The sequence below is a fragment of the Salmo salar genome, chromosome 15 (genome assembly GCF_965601325.2).
Source record: "Salmo salar chromosome 15, fSalSal1, whole genome shotgun sequence".
NCBI lineage: Eukaryota > Metazoa > Chordata > Actinopteri > Salmoniformes > Salmonidae > Salmo > Salmo salar.
Window position 1 is genome coordinate 61,230,001 of NC_138305.1, and position 27,809 is coordinate 61,257,809.

The following is a 27,809-nucleotide window of genomic DNA, read 5'->3' on the forward strand; positions in this document are numbered from 1 at the left end:
TGTAATATCTGTTAGTGCCATTCTGCTTCTGCATTCTGACATCTCTTCATTGTTTTTAACCACCTTGTTTGACAGTGTGTGAACTAAGTGTATTTAAACATCTGCACAGCCCAAACGCGCTATATTACAAACATTCTCTGTTCTCATTTCTGTTCCGCTTTAGTTCTCACTAATTGGACAGACTATATCTGAAATGAGTGTTTCCTTATCACTCAGAAGATCAAAGAAATCATACACAGATTAGAGAGGAGACCGATAACGACCGTATGTGAGTGTGCGCGCACTCGTCTAGAACCGAACATCTAGGGCAAAATCGGACAACGGAACACATATCTCTTCTGTTCTCTCAGATGTCTCTTCTGCTATCTTTCTCTCTGTCTTTGTCTTACTCTTCTCTCTGTACTGTACACCCTTTTTTCATCATCACTGTGACAGATGCCAGAATGATAATTTAGCATGCCATACAAACAGCTATTCAATTAATAAAACCATGAAATGAATATATAATATAAATACCATCTGAACCATACTAAGCAATAACCTTCTGTACAAAAACAGTTTGTTTGTTTACAGTTTGTTTATTTGTGCTAATTTATATACCCACAGCATGATGCTGCCACCACCATGCTTCACTGTAGGGATGGTGCCAGGTTTCTTCCAGACATGACACTTGGCATTCAGGCCAATGAGTTCAATATTGGTTTCATCAGACCAGAGAATCTTGTCTCTCATGGTCTGCCTTTTGGTAAAGCCCAAGCGGGCTGTCGTTTGTCTTTCACTGAGGAGTGGCTTCTGTCTGGCCAACCTACCATAAAGGCCTGGTAGACTGGTGGTGCTGCAGAGATGGTTGTCCTGGAAGGTTCTCTCATCTCCACAGAGGAACTCTAGAGCTCTGTCAGAGTAACCATCGGGTTCTTGGTCACCTCCCTGACCAAGGCCCTTCTCCCCCAACTGCTCAATTTGTCCAGGCAGCCAGCTCTTGGAAGAGTCTTGGTGGTTCCAAACTTCTTCCATTTAAAAATGATGGAGGCCAAGGTTTCTTGGGGACCTTCAATGTTGCATAATTATTTTGGTAGCCTTCTCCAGATATGTTCCTCGACACAATTATTATACGGACGATTCTTTTGACCTAATGGCTTGGTTTTTTCTCTGACATGCACTGTCAACTGTGAGAGCTTATATAGACAGGTATGTGCCTTTCCAAATCATGTTCAGTCAATTAAATTTACCACAAGTGGACTCCTATCAAGTTGTAGAAACATCTCAAGGATGCACCTGTGCTCAATTTCGAGTCACAAAGGAAAGTGTCTGAATACTTATGTAAATAAAGTATTTCTGTTTTTTATTTTTTATACATTGGATAAAACATTTAAAAACCTGTTTTGCTTTGTCATTATGGTGTATTGTGTGGCTTGCTGAGGATTATACTTGTTTAATCCATTTTAGATTACGGCTGTAATATAAAAAAATTGGGAAAAAGTAATGGAGTCTGAATACTTTCCGAAAGGCACTGTATAGACACACACCCTATGTGTTTGAATAACATCAACTACATATGCACTGAGCTTGGCTGATGCTTTAAGCACACTGTTTGATTAAATAATTAAGACACACAAATTACTCAAGAAAGAGCCCAGTGGTCACACTGTGTTAGTGCCTGTTTGACTGGCCCACGTTGTTTTGCTCTCCTCCTTACTGCACTGAAAAGGCACCACAGCACAGCAAGTGTTTATTGCTCTGTCCATGCTGAAGCTGCTACATCATTTCAGCCATTTAGGTTCTTCCTTGTTTCTGACTGAAAAGCTCTGTTACCGAAATCTCTAATTTGTTTAGGAAAAACATTCCCTATTCCCTCAACCCATGCTCTCTTTATGTGAAACATATAAGCATTGCATGCATGATAATAACAAACTCTGAACACAGTAACACATGACAGCAAAATGGATGCGGAGGACGTGAAAAAGAAACTCGAAATGGGCAAATGTTTACTGGTTGCTCAGGAGGGAAAGGATAGGTTAGATGTGTGGAAGACATTTGACTTAGTTGTGGAAACTACTGGCGATCCAGAATAAGGAGAGTATAGGAGCAAGCCTTTTGTGAGTATTATTTGTGCCAAACAGTTGCTGTTAGATTACAATATTATAATTTTTTTGACCATTTGGAACAATGTAAGAATCCCAAGTGTACCAGAGAGTCTATTCTAATGGAAAAAAAGATATATAAAGTCTTTATTACAGCAGACTAAAAACAGTTGCATGCATTCGTGAATTGTGGTTTGTTTATTGTTTAGGCACATTTTTTCAAAGCTTCCTTTGTTATTTAATTGTAAGACTAAAATGCTTGATTGCATTTCTAAGCATGAATGTCTGGTATGCTGTGTGATGGCATGAAGGAATGATACAGTAGCCTATATACTGTACTGACATGTGGGCCAAAGTAAGTTAGGGGATTAAGACTAAACAGGACACGCTCTTAGGCCTACAGATCAATGGTGGTTATACAAGTCTACTATACAAAACCTACTAATGATAAAGACATGACTTATTATTATAATGATGATCATGATAATAATTGTAATAATAACAATAAAAAGGAGATCCCGAGTGGGCTCCTGAGTGGGCTCTCGAGTGGCGCAGCGGTCTAAGGCACTGCATCTCAGTGCTAGAGATGTCACTACAGACCCTGGTTTAATTCCAGGCTGTATCACAACCGGCCATGATCGAGAGTCCCATAGGGCGGCGCACAATTGGCCCAGCATCGTCCGGGTAAGAGTTTGGCCGGGGTAGGCCGTCATTGTAAATAAGAATTTTGCTCTAAACTGACTTGCCTGGTTAAATAAAGGTTAAATAAAAAAATAAAAAAGGAGGGTGCAAGAGCTGCATGCATGTTATGTGTGACAATCAGGTGCTGTTTGATTATAATAAAAATGTTCAGTCTGTTTGGAACAGTCTAAACAACCCTAAATAAATTATAAGCAATACCAGTCTGTTCTAACTACTTTTTTTAAAGCCTTTATTACAGCATATCAAAGATTGAAAACAGCTGTTAAATTGCTTTATCCGACATTTTGCCGTTGCACGAGGCTTGGTGCTCACGGAATCAGTAGGCTATTAAACAAACACTTAAACAAGCAACAGAAGCAAGATCTGTCTTCTGTAGATATATATGGATGATTTATAAAGCCAGGCATATTTAACAGTTAGGCTATTGATTACAGAGCTAATTAGGTTGGTTTCCTCTCTCCTCAATTTTCTAAGACAATTAATCTAAGGCAAGGGCTGTTTCTTCGTCTCTGCTGCTGTGCCTCCGCTGCATTATTCTCAATCTCAATATGCTAGTTAACTTTGGTATTATGCACATAGCACATAGTAACATAGGGAAAGGTGCCAATTCTACAGCACATTGAATATTGTTTCAGAACCGTGAACAGCAGCTATATCCAATGTGCGAGAAAGTGCATTTGTTCTAAAATAATATTCGATTTATTAGTGTTGCACCATTATTTTTACATAATATAACCATATACAATTTCAGTATCACGTCTTAGAGTGATGGACTGTGCCATCTCCGTGGCCTCCGAGACGGGCGCGAATCAGACCATTTCCATGTAATTAGGCTTGTGCACCATAAAAATAAATTGCGACTGCTGGACTAAAGAAATCTCAGTCGCCCAACAGTCTATCGACCAAACAATGGACCAGTCGACTGAATGGGTTCAGCCCTACATTTGGTGCTTGTTTGTGAATGTAGTAATTGTGTTTTATGTGGTTATTTTCATTTAGTTTCAAATGTAGAGAGGCACTCTGTTTTCTCTGTGCGTTGGTGTTGCTATAGAACGGTTTGACTAATGAACTATACGACTGATAGACAAAGGCACAGGTGCAACAGAAAAAGAGAGGGAAGGAGAGATGACGTGATTGATTTGAGGGAAATGGATGAAGTGTTTAAGAGGGGGAGAGAGGGGAAAACAAATGGAGTGAGTTGGAGTAAACCCGTAAAGCTCAAGAGAAAAAGGATAGGAAATACAGTAGATGGTGTGAGAGAGAAGGGGATCTGTGAAGTGAGAGAGAGACCAATAGATATAGATGAGGTGAGAGAGAAATAGATAGAGATATAGGAGAGCTCTACGCATTTGTCTAGCTGCAGCACAACTCTTATAGAGAAGTGCGTGGAAGTCCTCAATAGCACTCCAGAGCACTCCAGCCATAAATGAAATCTCATGCACACCATCATGATCTTACTATACACATCAGTCGTAGTCCATAACGTAGGACTCATCTTCAATCAACTGTGTAAGTGTTCCGTAAGGCACCACGCAATCATCACAATCAGTATAGTCATACTATCTAGTTCATCTCATTCTGCAGTCAAGAATCATTCATTATATCACAACATTGGACAATGTATGACTTTATCCCCTCAGACACAGCATTAAGGCATATCTTATGGCATCACTTGAGTCACGCATTAGTGTGTGTGTCTAGGGCAGACGGTGTGGTGTTTCAGAACCACTTGAGTCAGTGTAACCCCTATGGTTCTGGCCTTGTCTGTCTGCTGCTATTTCTGCTCTCTCCTTTCTGCCATCTAAATTAGAAGGGTTGTACTAGACACAGCAGAGACCTAGATGAAGAGGAATATCCACTCCCTCCCTCCTTTCCACTCCCTCTGGCCCCCATAGTAATGGTAACAGCTATTTGTTCATTAGTTTCCTTAGGTACACCCAGTCTCCAGGAGCACTCTGTAAAACGGAGCATGAACACACGCACACACACACACACACACACACACACACCACACACACACACACACACACACACACACACACACACGCAGCACACACAAACACTTTTTTCCTCCCTCCCTCATGCTCTCGCTCTCCCACTCACTCTGTTCTTTCCATTTCCATGTAATTAGGCTAATTGAGTTTTGTGTTGTGGATGAGTCTGAAGCTCAAACACACTAACACCTCTCTGCCTCTCAGCACCGCAGCCTTGCCTTGCCTCGCTCCTCGGCTGGCACAGCCTGTTTCATCACAGAGATGGATATGGGGAGAGAAAAGAGAGGGAGGAGAAAATGACAAGCAGATCAACATGGATGCCTGCTTTTAACATTATTTGAAGACTGTGTATGTTACTGTACAACACACACACAATCACACACAAACTTAAGCACGCATGCACGCACACACACACACACACACACACACACACACACACACACACACACACACACACACACACACACACACACACACACACACACAGACACACGGGGGGCAATCACTTGACTCTATATGAATAAATGTAAGGGGAAGAGTCAGCTCTTTTAGATTTGTGCCTCTCAGATATTGCCCTTCTCTTTCTATCACTCCCCTTGTCTCTTCTCTCTTTATCCCTCCTTTTCAGGCTAATTTGAATAACTCTTCGCTGTGCTGTAAGCGCAATTTAAAAGAAACACACTTTACTGGCCGAGAAGCATAGCAGCACTCTCACAGAAATCCCTCTCATTCCTCCAGTGACTATACTAGGGGTCAAGTCTCTACGCAACCGCAGCCCATGTGTTGTGAATGGCAGGGTGGACTTGGTATTTTTGTGGCCTGTTGTATTGTCTTTAATTTCCTGGTGTCCTTGTCTTGGATAACATAATTCTTCTCCAGTCACCTCAGATTAGTCCATCCATGACAGAGATGGGTTATTCATCATGAAAACTGATGACAAGAGGATTTGCCCTGTCACCACCTTGAGTGAGTGTGTGTGTGTGGGGGGGGGGGGGGGGGGGGTAGGCGTGTGTGTAGGCGTGCATGCAACACTGATTGTCCACAGAAGATGCATTGCAATGATGCACGGACAAGCAACCTTCCCAAGATGTCTAACTGTTTGTCTGGGTGCTGTCTGAGTACCTGCATAGACCTCTCCATGTCATTAGCTACATTGTGAAACACGGTGTCTACTGCCGTGTTAAGTGTCGTGTTAAGGCGTTAATGGATCTTAAAGCTGATTGGAGGGCGCAACAGGAACAGCAGGTTAATGGTGCTCCAGGCTCAGCCCCGCCCCTACAGAACAGGACCTGCCAGTCAACACAATGGCTGTTAAGGATGAACAATGGCCCTTGCCGACCGGGCTCTCTGTCTCTCCGATTAGAGAGAGCTGTTAACACAGAGTTGAAATAGGTTCTGCCCACTGAAAACTTACGATCTGAGCCAACTACAAGCAAGACAAGGGTACCATAGGATGCGTTGAGTTAATATGTGCTACTCTGTGAATTGAACCTAATTCCATAGAGTGAGAGGTAATATAAGATGCGTACACTCTCCTATCCCTGTTGACTACAGAGAGTAAGACCTCATCCCTGGAGAGACCAGACATAGGGTCATACAGACAAAGAACATTATTTAAGGCCTAGCCTGTATCTCTACTTAGTCCTTATCCTATAGAGAGAACCGCTTGGCTAGAACATTGGGACGGGCCCAGTTCTCACTTTATGAGGTGTCTGAGAGACCCACAGTAAGGAGGGAGGTAAAGGCATGCAGAGAACATTACTCTATCTAGACTCTGTGGAGGCTTTTTCATCTCAAGGGAGACAGCAGCAGAGAAGGATCGGCGGGACAAGGCTGCATCTTCTGCATATTCTCATTACCACCAGAGGCACCTTGGAGAGAGCAGCAATATATGGGAGACTGAGAGAGATGGAAACTCCATAAAGTAAAATGGGTAGGTGTGAAAATGGATCCCTAGGGAGGACAGAGATGCAATAGAGAGTGAAAGTGACTGAGGCACACACACACACACCATAGCATCTAAACCCCAGGGGAGGTGATGAGATAGTAGACTAGGTGATAGAAGGGAGCCCCTGCTAAGAACAGATGGAACACAGAGTACGAGTTAGTTTAGACCTAAATGGAAAAATGGATTGGAGGAGATTGCAGACCATGCAGTCAACAAAGGATAGAGATTCAGGATGAAACCCTAGGGGACTTCTATCCCTTCTGATCTAGACACAGGGATGGAGAGGCCGAGAGAGAGACAAGGAGAGATGAAACTCTAACATCATGATAAGAGTGATAGCTACATTGATTTTGGTGCTGCATCCCCAGAGGGAACATATAGTAATGCAGAGCGACTTGACTTACTGTAAACATTCAGGAAGTAAATAACCAGCAGCCTCTTGTCATGGTGACAGGCAGCGTTGGTTTATTAAAGAAAACACTTAAACAAAACGACGAAAACCGTTCCGTAAGGCAACACAGGCTATACAGGAAAACAACCACCCACAAAACACAAGTGAAAACAAACCCAACGAAATATGGCCTCCAATTAGAGACAACGACAACCAGCTGCCTCTAATTGGAGGTCATTGCCAAAAACCCAACATAGAAATAGAAAACTAGATATACACATAGAAAATATAGAACATAAACCAAAAACACCGAAACACACAAAATAAACATCCCCTGCCACGCCCTGACCAAACTACAATGACAAATGACCCCTTTTACTCGTCAGGACGTGACAATACTATATACTCAGTACATTTACTTTACATTTTAGTCATTTAGCAAATGCTCTTATCCAGAGTGACTTACAGTAGTGAGTTCATACAGCATTCAGTGACAGCAGTATTTGTTTGTCTATAGACTATAGGATGAATAGAATATGCACGTCAAACTTATCAGGTGCATGTCTGCAACTCTGGTAGGCTCCCATGGTGATTTAATCAGAAGCACAAATAAAATATTTTTGTTCCGAGTTGGATCTTTCTCAGGTCAACTCGGAAAACGAAGTTGCTTTTTTGTGCTTCTAATTAAATCACAATAGTAGCATAGCAGAGTTGCGGACATTCCTTTTTTCTTTGATTATCATAGACAGCCAGTCATTTACAATGGCCTTTGACCTCATTGAGATTCCCCTGTTTGTCTGTCTGGTTGGCAGGCTGGCTGCTGTAGTGTAGTGTATAGGCTTAGGCTGAATTCAGTATATTTGGAAAAAGCCAAAATATGTTTTTTCAATACCATCAATAGCATTGAAACTATTTCTTTTGAAGTTTTTTAATACGTTTTAATATTTGTAGCTACTTTTTAAATAAATACCTACAGTCAACCAGCAATACATGATCAATTCTTCATTTCACCTTTCACATTATTATGAAGCTTAGGTAGTCCCCAGTCAGGTGTCACATGGTGTTTGTTTACAAGCACACGATGACGAGAGACCGGAGCCTTGTGAGTCACTCAACTAAATGTTTGCCAGATATCTTGTAACTATTAAGTTAACTGTCTAAAATGTGCTAAAGGCTCTGCAGTTGCTGATTTAGTAGCTAGTTATGTCACGCCCTGATCTGTTTCACCTGTCCTTGTGATTGTCTCCACCCCATCCAGGTGTTGCTTATTTTCCCTACTGTATGTATCCCTGTGTTTCTTGCCTCTCTGTGCCAGTTTGTCTTGTATGTTCAAGTCAACCGGCGTGTTTTTCCTGGTTTTCGATTCTCTTTTACTAGTCCTCCTGGTTTTGACCTTTGCCTGTTTTTCTGGACTCCATTCCTGCCTGCCTGACCATTCTGCCTGCCCTGACCACAAGCCTGCCTGCCATTCTGTACCTCTGGAACTCTGAACTGGTTTTGACCTTTTGCCTGTCCACGACCATTCTCTTGCCTACCCCTTTTGGATTGTTAATAAACATCTTGGACTCTAACCATCTGCCACCTGTGTCTGCATCTGGGTCTCGCCTTGTGCCCTTATAGTTAGCTATCTAGCTAAGTGCTTAGCTTTTTCCAAAACCAAGCATTTGCTTGGTAACAGCAGAGAATCCCCTCCTGGATCAAGAGCCTAGCTGGCTGATATTTGTTAAGTCTCTACTCTCCTTTCCTTGGCTCCTTGTTGACTCTCCAATCAGACTTCAAGGCCTGCACTCATCTGTTCAGGTTACCCACAACTCCCTGTTTCTGATTAAACAAAGGAAGCGCTCTAAATTAGCTTTGCATGTTGGTATAGTGCTGTGTGTTTGAGAGTGTCTGCGTGCCTGTACTTGTTTGTGTATTTATGTGCATACATGTGCTTGTCATTCACACACAACCATAAAAAAAACTCTGGTGCTGCTGCTGTTTATATCTCATACGATCACTGGAATTACAATACAACACAGAAGCTGAACAGTATAGCTCTCTTCTCTGAACAGCATAGGATAGCTCTTGTTTTGAGTCATTCAGTAGGAGGTAAACTTTAACTAGGGTGACCACATGTCCCGGATTGTGTGGGACAGTTCTGCATTTTGTCCCTTTGTCCCGCATCCCGCAACCAAACCAATTTTATTGGTCACATACATATATTTAGCAGATGTTATTGCGGGTGTAGCGAAATGCTTGTGTTCCTAGCTCCAACAGTGCAGTAGTATCTAACAATTCACAATAATACACACATCTAAAAGTCAAAGAATGGAATAAAGAAATACATAAGTATTAGGACGAGCAATGTCGGAGTGGCATTCACTAAAATACAGTAGAATAGAATACAGTACATACATATTAAATGAGTAAAGCAGTATGTAAACATTATTAAATTGATTAGTGATTCCATGTCTATAGGGCAGCAGCCTCTAAGGTGCAGGGTTGAGTAGCTAGATGGAAGCCGGCTTGTGGTGGCTATTTAACAGTCTGATGGCCTTGAAATAGAAGCTGTTTTTCAGTCTCTCTGTCCCAGCTTTGATGCACCTGTACTGACCACACCTTCTGGATGATAGCGGGGTGAACAGGCCGTGGCTCGGGTGGTTGATATCCTTAATGATCTTTTTGGCCTTCCTGTGACATTGGGTGCTGTGGGTGTCCTGGAGAGCCGGCTGTGTGCCCCTGGTGATGAGTTGGGCAGACCGCACCACCCTCTGGAGAGCCCTGCTGTTGCGGGCGGTGCAGTTGCCATACCAGGTGGTGATACAGCCCAACAGGATGCTCTCAATTGTGCATCTGTAAAAGTTTGTAAGGGTCTTAGGGGCCAAGACGGATTTCTTCAGCCTCCTGAGGTTGAAGAAGCACTGTTGCGCCTTCTTCACCACACTGTCTGTGTGGGTGGACCATTTCAGATTGTCAGTGATGTGTACGCCGAGGAACTTGAAGCTTTTCAGCTTTTTCACTGCGGTCCCGTCGATGTGGGGGTGCTCCCTCTGTTGTTTCCTGAAGTCCACGATCAGCTTCTTTGTTTTGTTGACGTTGGGTGAGAGGTTCTTTTCCTGGCACCACACTCCCAGGGCCCTCACCTCCTCCTTGTAGGCTGTCTCATCATTGTTGGTAATCAGGGCTACTACTGTTGTGTCATCTGCAAACTTAATGATTGAGTTGGAGGCGTGCGTGGCCACGCAGTCATATGTGAACAGGGAGTACAGGAGGGGGGTGAACACACTTCCTTGTTGGGCCACGATGTTGAGGATCAACGAAGTGGAGGTGTTGTTTCCTTCCTGCGCCACCTGGGAGCGGCCCTTCAGGAAGTCCAGGACCCAGTTGCACAGGGCGGGGTTCAGACCCATGGCCTCGAGCTTAATGATGAGCTTGAAGGGTACTATGGTGTTGAATGCTGAGCTATAGTCAATGAACAGCATTCTTACATAGGTATTCCTCTTGTCCAGATGGGATAGGGCAAGAGGAATACCTATGTAAGAATGCTGTTCATTGACTATAGCTCAGCACCACCAAACCACCAAGCCACAACAACACTCCACCATAATCAATAGCTGATTGATTAAATTAGTCAGTCAGCAGCACTGCCATGGAACCACTGGTCCAAATCAATTTAAATGTCCCTATTGAAAACACCCTGGATGTTTTCAGACGCATCTCGCCGTGGGGAGCGTTGTTTTGTCTGGCTGTGCAATACAGCTTCTTTGAGATATTGAATGTGGAATGTGTTTTGTTAAATTAAGTCCTTAAATGAAGTCCTTTCAATGATGAAATGTTTGACTCAAACATACTGGTAATTGTAATTTACACAATATTGTAATTAAGAGTATAAATATCCTGTATGCATCTGCATATGCCTGCCTGACTTGAGAAATGTGTCCATGATGCAATCAATGTATCTACAGCAACACTGACAATGCAGTTCCATCTGTCCATCGATCTATGGTCTGTTCAGGGTTCACTATCTATCCATCCATCTATCCATCATTCCATCCATCCATCTACCTTCTATCCATTCTTATTCAATTGTAGCTCTGTGAAGGAAGACAGAGGATAGTGTATGTGAGCTAGTTGAGAGTGGTGCCCTCTGAGACCTTTCTATGCTGGTGTCCATTCCTGTATTGATTGCTGTGCAAAGTGTAACAGTGTAACTTCCTGTAACGCTCAGGTGGGGCTGTGCTCTCCAACACCTCTTATTGGAACCCTGGAGAAACATTTCTAAGAGTAGTGTAGTTGAGGACACACACGCACTCTCTCGCACGCACACACATGCACAGATCTTTCATCTCCCGAATTAGGACGCTGTCCCTCTAACAGGAAGTGTTGTGTTGGTGATAACCCCGGGCACCGGAAGTGACCTCGTTGACGTGGCCTGTGGAGAGGCTGGGTAGGAACGAGTGTTGAATGCATGATTCCTCTGTCTGAAAGCTGGCCTATGATATTATGGTAGTGAAAGAGTTCCTTAACTGCCTTTGCACTGAATACAGTACAGTTTGTTTTTGAGGTCCTCAGCTGTGTGTGTGTGTGTGTGTGTGTGTGTGTGTGTGTGTGTGTGTGTGTGTGTGTGTGTGTGTGTGTGTGTGTGTGTGTGTGTGTGTGTGTGTGTGTGTGTGTGTGTGTGTGTGTGTGTGTGTGTGTGTGTGTGTGTGTGTGTGTGTGCATCAGAGACATTAGAAGGTGAGAAATGAAAAAAGAGAGGGAATGACGAGATTAAGAGAGAGAGACAAAGTTATCTAGGTCAGAGAGCAAAAAGGTTGAAAGTGAGAAATAATGATATGCTAAACAGACATGATACACATTAGAGAGATAGGTGACCAAAGTTTGACTTATGGATGCCTTAAGAATATCACATTACTCTCTTTACACTGTAAAAACTTTGTTAGGTTAATCTGTGCATACAGAATAACCTAACTTAATGATAAAACAATGTGAATAATACTGTTTGTTGTGACACAGTAGTGGATGCTCTCCCAGTCTGAAGAGAGAACACTATACATTCCTATACACCCAACCCACACATTAGAAACATTGTTATTTTTCTCAACTTAAGTTCATCTTACATCTGGGAGGGGGTCTGTATATCCTGTTGTGTGTCCTCTAAATACATGAAGCTACATGCATTTTTTAAGCTTCTGGCCATTTTTCAACGTAGATCTGTAAGGAAGTAAAACACGTAACTTGGACAAATACTTAGTGGCCACATCAATCGCTAAAAGGTATTTGTGTGGTTTCTGTTAAAGCAGTATTTTACAGTCCACACAGGATAGCTAGTGTTTGTTGTCCCTGCAGTAACGGATACTGGGCTGTTTTAGCTCATAGCTCTACTCTGGCTCCTTGTCTACTTACATGCTGACCACACTGCCTACGTCGCATGAGCGAGCATTGCAAAATAAATGTACACATACATGTTATTCAATCATTGCACCCACTCTCATACTTGATTCCAACCTCTCTTTTAAAAAGCATGTGAAAAAGGTAATTTAAATAACCAAATTCAACCTAGCTAATTTCCGATTTATACAAAATTGTTTGACCACAGAGGTAGCAAAACTATATTTCAAATCGATGATACTCCCCCACTTAACATACTGCTTGACTAGTTGGACCCAAGCTTGCTATACAACATTAAAACCTATTCAGTCTGTCTACAAACAGGCTCTCAAAGTGCTCGATAGAAAGCCCAATAGCCATCATCACTGTTACATCCTCAGAAAGCATGAGCTCCTGAGTTGGGAAAATCTTGTGCAATACACCGACGCATGTCTTGTATTCAAGATCCTAAATGGCCTAGCTCCCCCTCCACTCAGTATTTTTGTAAAACAGAAAACCCAAACATATGGCAGCAGATCCACAAGGTCTGCCATGAGAGGTGACTGTATAGTTCCCTTAAGGAAAAGCACCTTTAGTTAATCTGCTTTCTCTGTGAGAGCTTCCCATGTCTGGAATACACTGCCATCAGACACACATAACTGCACCACATATCACACTTTCACAAAATGCATGAAGACATGGCTAAAGGTCAATCAGACTTGTGAACATTATCCCTAGCTGTGTATTGCCGCTTTCCATGTTGTTTGTTGTCTGTAGCTTGTGAGGTGTGGAAACATTTTGTTGTTTTTATGGATTTTGTCTTGTTGCTTTTTGTTCTATGTTGCTCTGTCTGTATGCTACATCTTGCTTGTCCTATGTTGCTCTGTCTGTATGCTATGTCTTGCTTGTCCTATGTTACTCTGCGTGTGCTCACTGTTCAATGATTGTCTATATTGTAATTGTTTTTAATAACCTGCCCAGGGACTGCGGTTGAAAATTAGCCGGCTGGCTAAAACCGGCACTTTTACTGAAACGTTGATTAATGTGCACTGTCCCTGTAAAAAATAAAATAAACTCAAACTTAAACTCAAACTCTGCTCGCGCGCACCAACGAACGTCTGCTGCGTAGCCAGACGCTAAAATAGAACTTGATTCTATTTGTGACGCTTGACGCGCTGCAAGTCCCGCCTGTCCCATCTCCTCATTGGTTTTTAAGAGCATATACCCACGTGGGTGATTGAAAGATGAACTGAGGTCCACACTCCAATCCAGTTGGTAATGCACCTTAAAGTTGGCTGCCAACCGCCATATAAAGTCCAGAGAAGAAGAAGAATCCTGAAGGAGGAGAGATTACTCTAAATGCACTCGGTTTACCCTTTATCTGTGGATTAATTGTCTGAGTAAAGGACCTTGTGCATTTCAGGTAAAATAACAACCCAATGTTTATATCCCAGGACAAATTAGCTAGAAACAGCAAGCTAGCTAGCTAAATTGCCATAAATGCTTAATGCTTTTCGACCTGTCCCCAAATGAATATGGTTGGTTCAGAGTTCGTTTTGATATTTCAACCTGGGTGTCCTGATCGCATCTGGTGAGGGTGGACAAAATCAACATGCGCATGATGGCGCACGCACACGCGAGAACAATCTGGTTAGCATGTTACAGTCACAGGGTGAGACAAACTCAGCTCCCTCCCGTTCTCTCCTCCTTCACATTCTCGAACTCTCTCCTCCCTCACGCATACAGGATAAGCCAGCAGTGTATTTCTCTCTTTCTCTCTCTCCCTCTCTTCTGTTGATAGATACCACCTAGGTCATTGCACCTCATTGATATTGATTTAGGTTCGATCCCATCAGAGGGCAAAAGCTACTTTACAGGGGCCAGGTGTGTATGCGTGTGTGTGCACGCGAATACGCGTTTATGCTTTTGTGTCTATTCTATGCTCCCCTGTCCTTTATCCCCTCAGTGAGAGCAAGTGTTTAGATAAGTCCTTTAAGTGTCCTCTCCCTAAGCTCTCTACATTACATCTTTCTATGTCTATCCACTCTCTCGCTTCTTCTCTCTCACTCTTTCCTCTCCTCCGTGGGCTGTAGTTCGCAGGATTTTAGTGGGTGCGGATCAGATTCCCGTTGACGTTCCTCAGCCCTCCGTTCCTCTATGGTCCAGCCAGGGAATTACAGGCAGATGTGCCTCAGTCCTTTAAGCCACACAGTATGGCCTCCCCCTCCCTTTCATTTTCTCTCTTTTCTCTCTCACTTTGTCTCTCTTTTTCCATCTCGTCTCTCTTTATGTCTCTCTTCTCACTCTTTCTTTTTTCTGTCTTTCTTTCTATTTTCTGTCTTTCGCTCGCTCTATTTCAGTTTTTCTCTCGCTTTCTTTCTTAATTTCTCTTTTTCTCTCCCAGTCTGAGGGTTAATAGCTCTACATCTTACCTCTGTAATGGTCCTAATCCCTCTTAGCTGTAGTAATGTTTAGTAATGGATGTGTGTGTCCTTGTTTGCCTGTGTCTGTGTTTATTCCTCTGTGTTGTGTTTTTATTTCCTTGTCACTTACAGACATGATGTGCATCAAACTCCAGGGAAACAGCAGTTGTTGTTGAATTTGTCTCGCTCACATGTTGGACTTGCTCATTTCCCGTTGGTTAATCAACTTGGACTTGCTTGTCAAAAACACACACAGCTCATATTCATTTCTGCATACATAGTGCCTCATCAGAAGTGCCGCACAGGGGAAAAATGCATATCAATATTTTGATGAGGTGAAGCACACTTCATAGTCTTATGAATATTCTACATTGTATCATTCTTATTTCTTTCTCCCCATTGGTAGCCAATCTGTTTGTGAGATGCACACAATACGTCTGTCCTGCTGTTGACTCTGCCTTTGTATGTAGGCCTACCCACACAGAGGCAAATAGACTTAACGTATCCGTATGGTTTTAGTGTCAAAGCTAAAACCCCCAAACCTCCTCATGGGCCTATTAACCCCCAGCCCCTTTTTTTATCTTTTTCCTTCTCTCCATTCACGTGAGAGCCACATGTTTTCACCATCCCTGACTCTGACAGGTAGAAAGTTCTGCTAGTAAAGTGCTGCATTACTTGGCCCTCTGCCACCTCTTTTCTTTCTCTCCCTTCTTTCTCTCTTTTCACAACACTCTCTATTTTCCACTTCCTCTTCCCCCTCTCTCCGGGCATTTATCATCCTAACTTTCTGTCCACTTGTTACCTCTGCTACCTCTGTCCCCCACTCTCTTTCTGTGCCAGTAGAGGCCTCAGGAAGTGGATGGGTGCTGAGTTAGTTTAGCGAACGGAGCATGACCTGAAAAGAGGGAGAGGGAAGAGGAGGAGGTGTAGAAAGAGAGGTTGCTAATTAAAATAATAAACAGCTGCTGGAAAGACCTAAGCCACTGGCCGGAGTGAGGGAGAGAAAGAGACCCGGAGAGGAAGACAGGGATACCAGCTCGGAGGTACAAAAAAAAAACGCTGAGGAAGAAATATAGTTGGTACTCTACTCAAAGGTTCCTCAAAGCAGTGTGAAAGAGGAAGAGAGAAGATGAAGAACAACTGCTCCCATTAACACTCTGCAAGGAGATCTGCAGTGGACAGGAACTTCTCTGCAGAGCTCCATGAAATAGAAACCAGCTTGCCAGACTCTCTCTCCAGGATCGTAATTCTGATCAGGTGCTTCAATCCTTGGTCACGTGGCCTGGGGCTCCAGAGGAGAAGGAGACATTCTTTCACTAACTGGCCCTGCCTTGGCTGTGAATAGAAGGGTGTGAGAGGGAGTCCAGGCTGGGACAGGGGGCTAGTAGTAGGGCTAAGACTGCATGCCTCTGTTTCTGATGTGTGTTTGTGTTTCCTCTGCAGTGTGTTAGCGTTACCTTAGTAAGAGAGGAATGAGAGGTCGGAAGACCATGTGCCTCTTTGTGTTGCCTCCTTTCACCGGGGGTGTGTGTGTGTGTGTGTGTGTGTGTGTGTGTGTGTGTGTGTGTGTGTGTGTGTGTGTGTGTGTGTGTGTGTGTGTGTGTGTGTGTGTGTGGAGGGGGGGGGGGGTGTGTGTGTGTGTGTGTGTGTGTGTGTGGCGTGCATGGATAGTGTTTTTTTTATCTGAGTAATTGAGAACAAACACTCGTCCCTACCCTGGGTTGGAGTGTAAACCGCTTCCTTAGTGACCGGAGAAGCAGTGGAGGAAGGGAGAGAAAAAGGGAAGGAATAAGAGGAAAAGCTTGAACATTTCTTCAGCCCCTCAGTCTTTCCACCTCAGTCTACAAACCTCTCTTGACAGCACTTGGATAGTTCCCTCCAGTCTCCAGACCTCTACCCTGACCCCTGGAATTCTACCCCAGCTCAAGGACTTCTTCCCCAGCCTATAGACCACCTCAGACTGCCTGTCACCTCCTGCCTCCTACCCAGCCTCAGCCCAGCTCTCAGGACATCTAACCCCAGGCTTGAGGCATGACAGCAGGCTAGCTACGGCTCCCTTCTTAGCCTGTGTTCCATCGAGGACGATGCTTCTACCATGTAGCCGAGCAGGGCGAACACACACACTGACACACACACAACGGCGACGAAGGGTATGTGAAGTGTGCATGTCGCCGGGTTGGATAGCCCGAATTTGTGTTTTGAGCGCTGGATTTAATTGTATTTGTATTTTGAGAACTGTTTTTGACCATATTTGAAATGGATTTGACTGCGTTTCAAGTACTGACCTTGACCCTGTTTTGAAAGCTGGGTTTGACCGTAATCACTGGAGGACTACCCTAACCCCCGCGACCCTTCTGTGCCTTTTGCCCTCTGTGACCTCAGAGACGATGTAGAAGTGGGGGGGAGGGGGAGGAGACTCATCCTGGAGCTGAAGATGATTGGCTTGAACTTCAGCTTGCAAGAGCTCCTCAGGAAATTTGAAGAGGTAGATTTGAGATGTTCGACATCTATTTGAGCTCCTATTGGGACAAACTGATCGGAAAGGTTGTTTCTTTTTGATGCCACAGATGAAAGCCCAGCCTCATACTATTTCACTGTAGTCTCTGTAGTCAAACACGTGACGGTCAGCTCACCTGTTACTGTCAACCAGAGAAGGTCACTTCTCTTCTATCTATATACTGCTGAAATCTACTGTCTCCCTCTTTTCTCTCCCTCGCTCTCTCCCTCTCTCCCCTCTCTGTCTGTGAAATATAAAGTGGGGCAATCTGAGTGAGTCTGAGGTTTATGAAGTATGAGTAGTTATTACTGAACTCATTAAAGCTTTTGTCACGGTAGCAACCTTATTAGAGTGCCCAGAGCGTGGATGGGGCACAGCTAGTCTGCAGCAGAACGCATGGGGAGACTGAGATTCCTTCAAGTGCTCTGGTCTCAGATGTCTGGAACACTGTAGTGCTTTATTTTTGTCTTCTAGAGGTTTTGCCATTTCTGTCCAGTATTTGTTTACCAAAGCTGCTAGTTGATGTCCAACAGTTATTTTAGTTTATTTTGTGTGTGCTTGTGTTCACCTCTGTGTTTGTCAGTCAGCCATTCCTCTGATAGTTACAGCTCTAATGCCTTGTTCCTCTGCAAACCAAAATAGGTGTAACATTAGGCCTCCTGGGGACAGTGTCTGCTGTCTGATCTGCTCACAGACAGCCAATCTCCCATTCATTAATGGGTGTGTGACAGGGACAAATCCATTATCCACTATCCTTATGCTCCTGCTGTTGCTCTGTTTCTGAAGAGCAAGAAAAGACATGGCTTTGGTAGAGGGTGTGTGTGTGCCACAGCTATCATTTGGATATGGTTCATCTAATCCTAAACACAGTGGAGGTATTGAATCGTTTTTCAAGTAGCGGTTCAGCCATGGAATGTCTAGAGGAATGGCTCTGTGTGTGTGTGTGTGTGTGTGTGTGTGTGTGTGTGTGTGTGTGTGTGTGTGTGTGTGTGTGTGTGTGTGTGTGTGTGTGTGTGTGTGTGTGTGTATGTGTGTGTCCCCTCACTGCTGAAATTGCAAACATATGTGACCCTCATCTACAGTGTCCTTGTAAGAATAAAGCTTGAAGGTGTGTGTTTATCCCACATGAGAACCTAAGAAACATGCTTTTCTCTCTCTTCATATTTCGTCCTTCTCTCAAAGTAGCCATTCATGGTGGCAGCACTCAATGACTAGACTATTTGATGCCACAAATATGTTTGAGTATGCATGTGCACGTGTCACCTTTGCCACCACTCAATGATAAGGCTATTTCATTGCACTAGTGTGTGTGTGTGTGTGTGTGTGTGTGTGTGTGTGTGTGTGTGTGTGTGTGTGTGTGTGTGTGTGTGTGTGTGTGTGTGTGTGTGTGTGTGTGTGTGTGTGTGTGTGTGTGTGTGTGTGTGTGTGTGTGTGTAATCCAAGAATCACCTCGGCAGCAACTTCGCCTGGAAGAAAATTGTTAGAGGAAAATCACTTTGGGAATGAGCTGGAACACATCCAACTGACTCACTGGCACAACGTCTCTCTCTTTATTTCTCTCTCGTTCTATCTCACACACACTCTGAATTATTTCTCATTATGACCTTTAGTCATTTGATTTGTGGTGGGGAGATAATTTACTGTGATGTCGAGAGAGAGCGAGAGATTCATAGTAGGGCCATTCACTTTTATCCCTTGTGAAAATAACTGACTTCCTCCTTACACTAGGCTAGTTGAGAGTAGTCTGCCGCTGTTCCAATGAATTTGTTTATTTTCGAACGGTTCTGCATGGAGTTATTACATTTTCTTAACCTGTGTTATTTTTAACCTAGACCCTAGGACAAGGCTCTCTAACCTTGTTCCTAGAGAGCTACCCTCCTGTAGGTTTTCACTCCAACCCCAGTTGTAAATAACCTGATTCAGTTTATCAACCAGCTAATTAGTAGAGTATTAGTATTAGTATGGAAACCCACAATGCTTGGTTAGGGTGTGGAGGGGGTTTCGAATGAATTGGTTGTCTATTGGGAGGCAGAGGAGTTTGGAATGCGTTTATTTTCCAAGAATCCTGAGTAGGTAGAGTACATTTGAAAGATGTTTAAACTGCTCTGCCCTCTTTGCTTCTCTAGCTGTCCCTCCACACTCGCATGACCAGCTAGCACACTCATACGGCTCTCTCTCCATCATTCTCTCTCTCCTTCACCCCTCTCCATTCCCACCATTTTAAAGCTTATAGAAAGTGACAAGCACAGTATTTTGTTGATTTGATTTTACTATTCAATTGTATGTGTGCAGCTTTGAAGCTCTGTACTTTATGTAACACTGTAAAATTAACACAGACTTGTTCAAACTCAAACCTCTCTCTGTTTCTCTGTAGGATATCCAGGCAGAGATCGATGCCCATAATGATATCTATAAGAGTGTGGACGGGAATAAGCCCAAGATGTTCACGTCCCTGGGGACCTCTGAGGAGGCAGTGTTTCTGCAGCACAGACTGGACGACATGAACCAGCGCTGGAGCGACCTCAAGACCAAATCTGCCAACATACGGTCAGTCCCATAATACTAAACAACACATCTTTGCTAACATAATACGGTCATTACTGTAATATACTGATAACATATGGTCAGTACTGTACAGACCTGGGTTGAAATACTATTTCTCAATTACTTTTACATACATTTCGTAGTAAGTGTTCAGATGTTTTTGTTTTGTTGAAAAGACAAGTAGTTGAATATTTGAATATATTTTTAAATAGGCTATTTATAGGAAATTATACAAAAAATTATTTCAAATACTTGCAATAGAAGTAGTTGATTCGGGCCACATTATTTGAAAATACTCCAATACACAGAAAATAAGTATTTAACACTAGAACTGCCATAGGGGAAAAATCTGCCAAAAAACGAACAAACGTCCTGCTCCTTCCCTGACTTTTCCTAAATATTTTTATTTTACATTGCTCAGTTGTCAGAATCTTTTAATCACAAACAGAAAAGCATTTCAAGCCTGTTTAACTGGTTTTTACACACCTATTCCTACCTTAACGGGCCAAGACAAATGCTCTGTAGGACGTTGGTAACCAGCCAGGCACTAATGTGTTTCTCTCCTCACTGAATGAATGATGTAAATGGATGAATAGGCGATAGAAACTGAAATTGTGCACGTTACAATTTAATTTGGCTGCTTTTCCCTCACTCGGCGCTCCGACTCATCCCAAGCCATCTCAATTTGGTTGAGATCGGGTGATTGTGGAGGCCAGGTCATCTGATACAGCACTCCATCACTCTCCTTCTTGGTCAAATTGCCCTTACATAGCCTGAACGTGTGTTGGGTCATTGTCCGGTTGAAAAACAAATGATAGTCCCACTAAGCCCAAACCAGATGGGATGGCGTATCACTGCAGAATGCTGTGGTAGCCATGCTGGTTAAGTGTGCCTTGAATTCTAAATAAATCACAGACAGTGTCACCAGCAAAGCACCCCCACACCATAACACCTCCTCCTCCATGCTTTACGGTGGGAACCACACATGCGGAGATCATCTGCTCACCACGCCACGTCTCACAATGACACGGCGGTTGGAACCAAAAATCTCCAATTTGTACTCCAGACCAAAGGACGTATTTCCGTCGGTCTAATGTCCATTGCGCATGTTTCTTGGCCCAAGCAAGTCTCTTCTTCTTGATCATCAAAGGAAATTGAAGTTATAGCATTTTTGAGGTACTTGTAAAAATAAAGAAAAACTAAGAAAAACCCTTGAATGAGTAGGTGTTCTAAAACAGGGACTGTATGTCATAACCATTCTGACTTGTTTGTTGATTAAACCATTCAATAAACTGTAACTAGAGCATGTATGCTTCACTTGCCTCCGGTGAGAGTTGGAACCAAGATGGTGTCACAGAACTCTTCAGGACCTGAACAGTGGAGGAGCGACCACAACCTTGGCATAAATAAAGAGAGAGATGGAGAGAGTGAAAGATATTCATAGAGTGAAAGAGAGATGGAGGGAGAGAGTGAAGGTGGCAGGGGCAAGATGGAGATGTTGATAGGAGCAAAGGTTGTGAAGGGGAAGAGAAGGTGTGGTGAGCAAAGGAGATAAGTAATATGTGAGGAATAGTGCAGGAAGGTTACAACGTACTAGAAAACAATAGATCAAGAGATAGATGCAGAGTGAGGGTAAAATATGTTATGAGAGGAGAAGGTAGGAGCAGGTGAAGATCAACACATCACAGCCTGGAAGCCTCAACTACTACTAGAGGGCAAAAGAGACACAGATGGAGTGAAATAAGGCAGAAACACTGCAAAGTTCCATAAAGATAGAAAGTAACAGCATATTCATAAGAGCACTATTATTCCCTATAAACCATATAACTCTGTGTATTTCCATAGGATGGAGGCAAGGCTGAGCTGTCAGCAGGTTGTGCGCGTGTGTGTGCTGTGTTCGTGCATGCACTGTGCCTGTGCATGCGAGCGCATGGGTGTGTTTGCTGCAATGGGTGTATTATTTAGAGCACATTATGTCTTAATTACTGTACATAATAATAATGAGTAGCTGCTATGAAACTAATGGTCAGACCCATTATGGTGAGCAGAGGATGTCAAAACAAAACATTTAAGAACACACACATTAAATAATAATACACATTATGCTCGATATGCACACACTTTGATGCACACAATGCACCAACCCAAATACACTCCAATATAAGTGGTTTTGGCTGCCCTCCAGAGAGAGTAGATTTTCCCTCTAATGCTCACTTGTCTCCAGGTCTTAATGCTTCAAGATGTTGGACAAGAGATATCCAGCAAACTTGCTACTTTGAAATGCGGCCAACTGTAATGGTTGACACACCAATCCACCCCAACCTCACCAGTCTAGCCATGGTCTAACCATGTTATTCTGTTGTAGTACCCACTAGGACTTGTATGGCTGGTTTAACCTTCTGCTTATATGGAGATACGAACTTAGAGGTCTTGAGGTTTGTGTGTTGCCATGTAAAGACTTAAAAAATGGCACCCGGTGCTTCTCTACTTGCTTACTCAGCATTAAGGAGATAGATTGGGGGTAAGGCCAGGCGATAGACTAGAGTTCTGTCCAGGGGCTATACTTGTGCCTCAGGCTACAGAACCCAGGAGATAGGAGGCTCCTGCTCCTCTGCGTCGTTATGGCACACACTCGCCAATCCAAGACTTGTGCAACTTACTTTTTACATGGAGATGGACCTGACCATGTCATAACATTCTTGTAACCATGTTTCGACCAGGTTATAACCATATTGTGAACATATTTTACCTGGGTTATAACTGTGTTTTAACCATGTTATGACCAGGTTATAACATATTTTACCTGGGTTGTAACTGTGTTTTAACCATATTTTAACCATGTTATGGCCATTTGTTTCCAGGGCTCACCTGGAGGCGAGTGCGGAGCGTTGGAGTCGTCTTCAGAGCCTGCTGGAGGAGCTGTGGAGGTGGATCTGTCTGAAGGAGAAGGAACTGGCCAAACAGATGCCCATAGGAGGAGATGTCCCCACCCTGCTGCAGCAGCACAACCACTGCAAGGTCAGTACCATAACACAACCACTGCTCCATCCTTACCGTAACACAGCCACTGTACAATCAGTACCGTAACACAACCACTGCTCCATCCTTACCGTAACACAGACACTGTATGGTCAGTACCGTAACACAACTTTTGCACAGTCATTACCATGCCTGCTACCAGGAATTGTGTACAGATCCTTGCGACATGGGGCTGTGCATCATCATGCTGAAACATGAGGTGATGGCGGCGGATGAATGGCACAACAATGGGCCTCAGGATCTCATCACGGTATTTCTGTGCATTCAAATTGCCATCAATAAAATGAAATTGTGTTCGTTGTCCGTAGCTCATGCCTGCCCATACCATAACCCCACTGCCACCATGGGGCACTCTGTTCACAACGTTGACATCAGCAAACCGCTCGCCCACATGACGTACTGCCAAATTCTCTAAAACGATGTTAGAGGCGTCTTATGGTAGAGAAATCAACATTCAATTATCTGGCAGCAGCTCTGGTGAACATTCCTGAAGTTACCATGCCAATTGCACACTCCCTCAAAACTTGAGACATCTGTAACATTGTGTTGTGTGGCAAAACTGTACATTTTAGAGTAGCCTTTTATTGTCCCAGCACAATGCTTCTTGATATGCCACACCTGTCAGGAGAATGATTATCTTGGCAAAGGAGAAAATCTCACTAACAGGGATGTAAACAAATTTGTGCTCAAAATATGAGAGAAGGAAGCTTTTAGTGCATATGGAACATTAGTGTGATCTTTTATTTCAGCTCATGAAACATGGGACCAACACTTTACATGTTGCTTTTATATTTTAGTGTACTATACATACAGTAAATGCATGGGTATATGGAAATTGGAGGTCTGAATGGAGGCTTAGGAAGGTACAGGAAAATGTCCGGAAGGAAGGAAGGAAGGAAGGAAGGAAGGAAGGAAGGAAGGAAGGAAGGAAGGAAGGAAGGAAGGAAGGAAGGAAGGAAGGAAGGAAGGAAGGAAGGAAGGAAAGAGGGAAAGAAGTAAGCTAAGCCACTCCCATGAATAACGAGGAAGACATAGGAGGGCTGGAGCAGAGTGGAAAGGAGAGGAAGAAAAGGATGATGAAATGACGGTCTGAGAAATCAAGGAGACAGAAAGAGCGATGGAGAAGAAGTGAGAGAGGAGAGCGAGAGAAGGAGGATGTTAATGGAGAGACAGGCGAAGAAGCAGAGGAGGAGGTGGCGAGATTGAGATGAAGAGCTCAGGAGGGAGTAAAGAGACATTTTCGGAATCAGTCAAAGAGAACGATAGAACCATTGCATTTTTATTGGGGCATATCAATCCTTATATCACCAAGTCAACAACATAATTTCTCCTCTGTTTTTATGAATACAGCCAGTTGTTTACAGTACATATAGATTAATGTAAACAAATGAAAGGGTGGAAAAGGAAGACATTTTGTTATTCCGGGGCGGATGTTGCCCGACAGTGCTCTTCTCCTCCAGTGAGTGTGTCGATTGTGTCTGTGTTTTTGTCTGCTGATAATAGCTTTTATTAATCACACATTCAATTATCCAATAAAAGCCCTGTGTAAGCGTCTCACTGATTAAACTCATCAATCAGCTTTATTAAATTAACCGATTTTAGAGCGGGAGAGAGAGGCGTAGGGGGAGAGAGAGGGACGAGAAGAGAGCACTTGTGGCCTTTTTTTAATCACTCTCTACTTTTATCTCCCTGCAACAGTTGTCATTTTCTTCTCAGTGTGGGGAGAAGCTACAACAATATGTTGTATGTATGTATATAATTAAAACTGAGTGAAGTATATAATTAAAAGGAGTGATTAGGAGTGTGTGTCTGCTATTTACTGGTTTTGAAGGGGGTTTAATTAACTCACTGTTTGTGGAGGCTTAAGTTTCGAGAGTGTTGTTGTCCTCATTATGCTAATATTATTGTTCAGTTGAGAGGCTAAGCCAAACTAACATTTTTACACAGCCTATGTTAAGCTATGGAAGCCAAAGTTGAAGCTAATATAATCTGAATAGCTACGCTAAGGTGGTTTAATCACACTGTCTGTGTGATTGATTAGCACGATTTGTACCTGGATGGGCAGGTTGTAAAGTAAAATGAAATTAAACTGCTGCGTTGCCACAACCTTATCTCCCTCAGAGGGAGAAAGAGAGAGAGAAAGAACCAGAGAGAGAGAGAGTGAAACAGAGAGAACAGAGAGAGACTTTCTGACTTTGAACTTCTGTGAATAATTACCTATCATTGATGACTTAACTTTTAATTTGTTTCTCCTTATTTAACTTTAGAAACTTATAGTGTTGAGGGATTCCTATGTATCTGAATTGAGCCTGGTGAACTTTAAAGTCCTTTATTCTGTTGGTTGGCTTTCATTTTGTTTACTTAGCAAAGCCAAGTCTCAAATGTATTGTCTTATTGGGTTGTAGGGGATTTTTCTGACTTTTGAGGGGGCAAGGCCAGAGGTAGAGAAGTAACCTTCGTTTGGATGAAACTGCCTTGAAGATGTCTATCTTATTTATTTTTGTGCCCAGAGCCTCTGTGGGAAGCAGTTTACATTGTAGGTGTGCTGGCCCTAACACAGGTGATACCTTCAATACAGCATAAACAATGTGATGAGAAACTACGCTGAGTTGGCAGTTCATTAGATACACCACCCCATTCACAAACATGGTTTGCTCCTTTTTATATATTTTTTTAACTAGGCAAGTCAATTAAGAACAAATTCTTATTTGCAATGACGGCCTACACCGGCCAAACCCGGATGACACTGGGCCAATTGTGCGCCAGCCTATGGGACTCCCAATCATGGCCGGTTGTGATACAGCCTGGATTTGAACCAGGGTGTCTGTAGTGACGCCTCTAGCACTGAGATGCAGTGCCTTAGACTGCTGTCCCGCTCGGGAGTTCCTACAGACAGCAAGTCATGTGGCCATGGCCTGCTATGTAAAGCAGGCAGACAGGCATCAAGGCATTCAGTTACTGTTTGATTGAACATTAGAATGGACAGTTCTGTGGTGAAAACAGCTCGTTGATGAGAGGTCGAAGGAGAACGGCAAGAATCGTGCAAGCTAACAGGCGGGCCACAAACAAATCAAATAACAGCACAGTACAACAGTGGTGTGCAGAACGGCATCTCAGAATGCACAACTCATCAGTCATTGTCACGGATTGGCTATTGCAGCAGACGACCAGACCAGGTTCCAATCCTATCAGCTATGTCTTCCAGAGTTAGCATGATTCTGCTTCAATTCACACTGACTGCCTTGAGGAGAGGGGGAAAGAGAGATATTTTGAGGGAAAGTAAAAGGGAGGAGAGGCCAGATTCATGGAGGTCTGAAAATAGCCTTCTCTCCTCTCTACTGTGTTGTAATGCTATCATCTCCTCATCAGCACAGGGTAGAGGCCGATAAGACCGTCTTCTCTGCTGTTTTGTACACAACACACAGTCAAGTTCACGTCTCACAGCTACAAGATACACTCCAGGCTTACAGTGCATTGAAAAAATGTCATCCTGGTGGAATTTTTGTCACTGTAGCACCACTTATTCTGCTCTTAGTTGAAGAAAACGTTTTTCTGAAGAGTCACAACTCTGTTACTGTTAGTGCCAAAACCAATACTGCAACTACTGTATCAGGGAGGAGAGAAGTAAACAGAAGACTGTGTCAACCTCTTTGCCTTTCATGCATCTTGTTTCCCTATTTTCTCCTCCTCAGACAGATCGTAATCTCTTATCTCATCCAGGCAATTGAGGAAAGTTGTTTTATTTCCTCTTGAAAGGGGATGCATCAGCTTGTGTTTTAATGGTTGTTTTCTACTTTGAGTGTTTTTCCTCAAGGCCCTGTCCATAAGTAGGCAAGACAAACCCATTTTCACGATTTCAGTAATATCATCAAAATCAAGAAATCATTCAATAGTTTTTACCTGATTAAGTAGAATTCTGTAAAACAATTATGTTAAAACAACCATTTATATTCCTAAAACATAAGTTGAAACTCATGCTGTTGCTGCTTCCTGCTGTCATGGTTTTTTGATTTATAGCCAAATATCAAACACTGGTTTTAAATGTCCAAATTCATATCAATATGCTGAAATATGTGATATGTTGAAGACCAAGACATAAAAATGACTCCCAACACATGTGTAATACTTGTGTTCAGACTACTTGTATTAATACCTAAAAAACTGTTACCAATATTTACCAAGCGGTCACTCTACACTGAAATGTATTAGCTTGTTCTACTTTAATCAATAGCGAGCACAAATGTATCACTCACATCAATATTGTATTTACATCAATGGATCTAGGACAATAATTGTGGCAACATGTACCGTTTGCACTCTTCTAACAGACAAACCTCAAATAACTTGGGTATACTACTAGATGAGAACCTGTAGTAGCCATTTATCAACTCATATCTCTGTGGGGAGATGTTTACGGTAGATGGCCTGTACGGAAAAAGGAAATTACACTTTTTTGACTATATAATTTCAACAAATCGAATTCCCACATCGATTTCTAAATAGCAACAGGAGTTGTCTTTCATTTGAGTGATAGTTTGAGCTTCAAATATGTGTGTGGTATTGAGGCCAGACAAAACATTTTTTGCCACCATGGTCTGGAAAATGACAGCAGCGTTCAAAGATCTGCCACAAACAGTCGTATATGACAAAAACACTGGTACTAAACCAGATATATTGATCTGTTTTAAGCAATCGATTTTGAGTAATCGTGATGACTTTAAACTTTTATAGTATCATCACCAATCTGAGGTTTAAAAAAGTGTGTATTTCCTGTTATTATTGTGTGGTGAAAATGTTCCGTCTGTGTAGTGTAGTAGTAACGTGTTCTGTCCACCATA

At 42.9% G+C, this 27,809-nt stretch overlaps 1 protein-coding gene across 1 annotated transcript in view; it reads left to right on the plus strand.

Moving 5' to 3' along the window:
- LOC106571754 (utrophin) overlaps positions 1-27,809 on the plus strand; it is a 193,925-nt gene that overhangs the window by 42,972 nt on the left and 123,144 nt on the right. The window contains exons 2-3 of the mRNA XM_014145173.3: positions 19,763-19,935; positions 22,794-22,950. Of these exons, the coding sequence (XP_014000648.1) occupies positions 19,763-19,935; positions 22,794-22,950 (330 nt within the window). The remainder of the gene's footprint in view (positions 1-19,762; positions 19,936-22,793; positions 22,951-27,809) is intronic.